The following is a 4437-nucleotide window of genomic DNA, read 5'->3' on the forward strand; positions in this document are numbered from 1 at the left end:
TGTGTATGTGTGTGTGTGTGTGTGTGAGAGCATGCGAGTGTGACATGTCCACGGTTACTTACAGATCCCGCAGTGATCTGTAATGGAGATCTCACCATGTGCTCGCAGTCCACTACTTACGGTTCTCCCACTGTCTGTGTCTGTGTGTGTGTGGGTGTAGGCACTATTGGTTCTAATCATGGCCCAGGAAGTTCTAACACCAAAACTGGCCTCCTACTGACTAATCACAACGAGGAAGAGCCAAACGCACAAACTACTACAATTCAGCATGCTCATACAGAACCCGGCACCGAACAGTCACACACAAGTGTCTAGAACCCAACCAGTATCACAAATACAACACACATCTGGAGCCTAGAATAGTTCTCTAGAACCCAATACATCAACACCGCCCCCCCCCCCCCAACCATACACACACACATACTAGAACCCAACCCAACACACATCTAGAACCTAAAATACATCATTCACTCCACAGTGTACACATCTAGAACTCACACACGTCAGAACCCAGCAGGGCGTGTCTTTATAATACACGGGATGGAACCTGCAACCATGTAGAAAACCAAAGTTAAATAACACACACACACACACACACACACACGCACACACGCACACACACACACACACACTGTTCTATTCATAATAATGCCACATGCTTTGTTAACGATTCCAGCCTCTAAAGGGGTTCTATTGGGAACCTAATTGAAAGGGAAGATCTGAGTTCGAAGGTTCTACACAGACCCTTCAGAGCCACGTTTTCACTGCTGGTTGTTTTTCCGTTCACAGTTTGTTCTAACGTTAAAGATGTTTTATTTATTTTATTATTCCGTCAGATTTGAGTTAAAAATATAACACTTTTATAAATCTTTGGAGAACCTGAACTGCGTAGGAACTGATGCTACACGGAACGTGTGTATTTACGGGACAGGAAGTTCGTACAACGGGACAGGAAGTTCGTATAACGGGACAGGAAGTTTGTATAACGGGACAGGAAGTTCGTATTTACGGGACAGGAAGTTCGTATAACGAGACAGGAAGTTCATATTTACGGGACAGGAAGTTTGTATAACGGGACAGGAAGTTCGTATTTACGGGACAGGAAGTTCGTATAACGGGACAGGAAGTTCATATTTACGGGACAGGAAGTTTGTATAACGGGACAGGAAGTTCGTATTTACGGGACAGGAAGTTAGTATAACGGGACAGGAAGTTTGTATAACGGGACAGGAAGTTCGTATACCGGGACAGGAAGTTCGTATACCGGGACAGGAAGTTTGTATTTACGGGACAGGAAGTTGGTATTTACGACGTCAGGTGCGTTGGTCAGTTTGGTTGGAGCGAGGTGGAGGTGTGCCTTCTCTTAATGAACTACAGTAAACTACAGCAAGGGTTTTAACTCTGCTGTAGGAAGTGCACTGTAAATGTAAGAATCTGTCGTATTTTGTGCAGGAAATCAGCTTGTTTTATTGTAAATGTAAAAATCAAACAAAGACGTGTTTACCGTCAACTGCAGACGCCGCGTCATCCACCGACTCCGCCATGCTTTCTTACTGACACGCCCCCCGACTCGGAAACTCGTTCATGTGCGTTCAACTCGTATATACGATCTTTCCGACACGACTCGATCGCACCGTAACACCCGAAGCGTACGAAACGTGAGATTTAAAGACACTCAAAAGAAGCAGTGTAAAGAAGCTGGAGCGTTCCTAGAGAGGGACAAAACTGAAGAACCCTTTAGGGTGCTGGAGTGAACCTTTAGCTCTGTCTGGATTTGCGATTCGTAAATGGATAAGAATAAAGAAGTAGTTTGACGTCCCTGTGTACACTGCATGTTTATGTGTGTGTGTGTGTGTGTGTGTGTGTGTGTGTGTGTGTCTTGCAGGTCAGGAGTACGAGGGCTACAAGCCTCTCTGGTTCCATCAGAGGACAGACCCTGTGACCGGGGAGATGAACTTCGTGTATAAAGGGGGTTACTGGGAGACCAAAGACCGACAGGACTGGAGCATGTGTCCGGATATTTTCTGATCGGAGACGGGAGCGAGGACAGGACGTCCTCTAAAAGACTCGCGGAGGATCCGGGACGCAGATCCCTGCCTCACCGAGAGAACCGAGACGATCACATGGGCGAGAGATTTAAAGGGAAAGAGCGAGAGAGAGAGACGTCTGATCTCTGTCCAGTATTCACCTGAAAGCTGTGTGTGTGTGTGTGTGTGTGTGTGTGTGTGTGTGTGTGTGTGTGTGTGTGTTTAAAAGAGAAGAAGGGGATTTGGACTTGAACTTTGACCCCTTACTTCTTCCAAAACCAAATCAGGTGCTCTTTCTTCAGAACAAAAACAACAATAACAAGAAACAACGCCCTTCCGAGTGCACTCCCTTCGCTCCCTACGCCTAACGAGGACATATCACTCATCACACGTCTCCGTCCCGGACGATGAAGAAAGAGATCACTTTATTCAGTCTCATATCGGCGTTACGATGTGCACACTCATTAATATTTACATATCATTATATCCTAATTTGCATATCCCGAAGGACAGCGGGCGGATATTTACCCGTCACGAGCTCCGCCTACTCTAATTCAGATTAAAGCAGGGACATGCCTTTCCTAATCCTCAACAACAACGAATATCTTAAACAGGTTTTTTTTTTAAATAATAATGAAAAAAACAAAGCTTCCTGAAGTGTCGAGAGCCGTCGTCTGTGTGTCGGTGACGCGCTCAGTGACGCGCTCCAGATTAAATATCGGATTCATGTTTTAAAGCGCGAGCTGTTAAACGGTTAAAGGAATAGTTTGGGGAAGATTTGTAATCCAGGTTCGTCTGTAAGTCTAATGCGACGCTCGCTGGTAGTTAGCTAAAAAAATCCGTCACCTGAAATCTTAATAAATCCACGTCTGATTAAACGGAATTTTAACGGAATAAAAACTAACAGAGATCGCTTTCTACGGCAGTGTATAGTCAGAACACTGCAGGACGGACTTCGCTCGCTATTATTAGTATTATTATTATTATTATTTGCTTATGCGTTGCTCATTAAATATAAAAAACAAACTTCAGACAGCGGAATGTTTTGCGTAGATTCAAAAAGTTTTTTCTCCAAACTTTTCCTTTAAACGGGCAGATGATCAGCGAGAACTTATTATTATTTTTATTTTTTTAATCAGTAATAGTCTCAAGGGAAATCTTTAGCTTTAGTGATTGTTAATAAAACATAGCCATATCTCATTCTTTCTGAGATTTCTAACATAGTGTGCTTTCAGTGATTTAAAATAAATAAATAAATGAATGAATGAATGAATGAATGAATCAGCACACATGAATTAGCATAACTCCCGTTCCTCCTGAAGACCTGCAGAAATCCTCAAAGGCCTCGCGCAGAATAGCGCAGAATAACGCAGGAGAAACAGTATTTTTGTAGACGATATATATCTCGACGTCCTCACCTCCTCAGTGTCGTCAGACCGAACGTCTGTTGTCTTAAATCTCAAAATAAAATAAATAAATAAATGAATGAATAAAGATCCGATCCGAGACTCGGTCCTGTGGCTTCTCTGAAGTTTTCCTCCCGCTGTTGAGAATGTAGAATTTAGCGCGCAGGTGTACGGTGTTACCTGTCCCGACTCTGCTGTGTTTATGTTTTATGATGACGGAGAAGAGGATTTAAAGCACGAATTATAAATAAGGAGAGTTATAAACGATGATATGATTATAATTAATATAAAGAGGAGACGAGCGAGTAACGAAGCTACTGTACGGGAAATATTTACTGTCAATGTGTCTTATAATCTGAGATGATCTCGCTAGGCTAAAAGGTTTCATTTTTGACACGCTTCCGTGGTTTGATTTGAAATTTTAATATTTTGTATTAAAAGAGATTTGCTCACACGGTCAGTGCTGTTTGGCGTCACTTTGTGATTCTGAGCTGGATTTTCAGTGTGTTTCGCATGTTCTGTTCACGTCGCTGCAGTTTCTCTCCATTACTACAACATTCATTTGATACATTTTTACTTCGTTTAAATGCATGGCACAACAGCACAACCGCGGGTATTTTTTTGTATTTTCTACTTTTCTAATGGCCTTCTACGTAGCTTAAAAATGCTAGTTCAGTCTAGTGCTAGCTGCTGAATCCCCACATGTTCACGTACATTTATTCTGTAAAACAATCTGAGTCGTTGTTTCAGGTGACTGATAACGGATCAGTACTGAATCGATCATTGATATTTCTTCAGTTAACATTCACGTGTTCAATCACGTGTTCAAAACGCTCGCGTGCCCGTACCGCACACGCGTAAAAAGCGTAAGAAGCTTCGGCCTGCGTCGTGTCCGTCAGGCGTTTATTTAAAAACTGGAGCTGAAGGTTGTACGAAGTGACGTTAATCTTTAACAACGCTATCAAACAGGATCGCAGGCACAACGACTGGAGTACAGCGCCGTC

General features: G+C 43.0%; 1 protein-coding gene across 3 annotated transcripts in view; it reads left to right on the forward strand.

Annotated features, from left to right (window-relative positions):
- Window positions 1–3893, forward strand: part of osbp2b (oxysterol binding protein 2b) — a 51254-nt gene extending 47361 nt beyond the window's left edge. For all 3 annotated transcript variants that reach the window (XM_053610749.1, XM_053610750.1, XM_053610752.1), the window contains one exon: window positions 1886–3893. In XM_053610749.1, coding sequence (XP_053466724.1) covers window positions 1886–2028 — 143 coding nt within the window. In that variant the 3' untranslated portion in view covers window positions 2029–3893. The remainder of the gene's footprint in view (window positions 1–1885) is intronic.
- Window positions 3894–4437: the final 544 nt, after the last annotated feature.

The sequence above is a fragment of the Ictalurus furcatus genome, chromosome 22, assembly GCF_023375685.1.
Source record: "Ictalurus furcatus strain D&B chromosome 22, Billie_1.0, whole genome shotgun sequence".
NCBI lineage: Eukaryota > Metazoa > Chordata > Actinopteri > Siluriformes > Ictaluridae > Ictalurus > Ictalurus furcatus.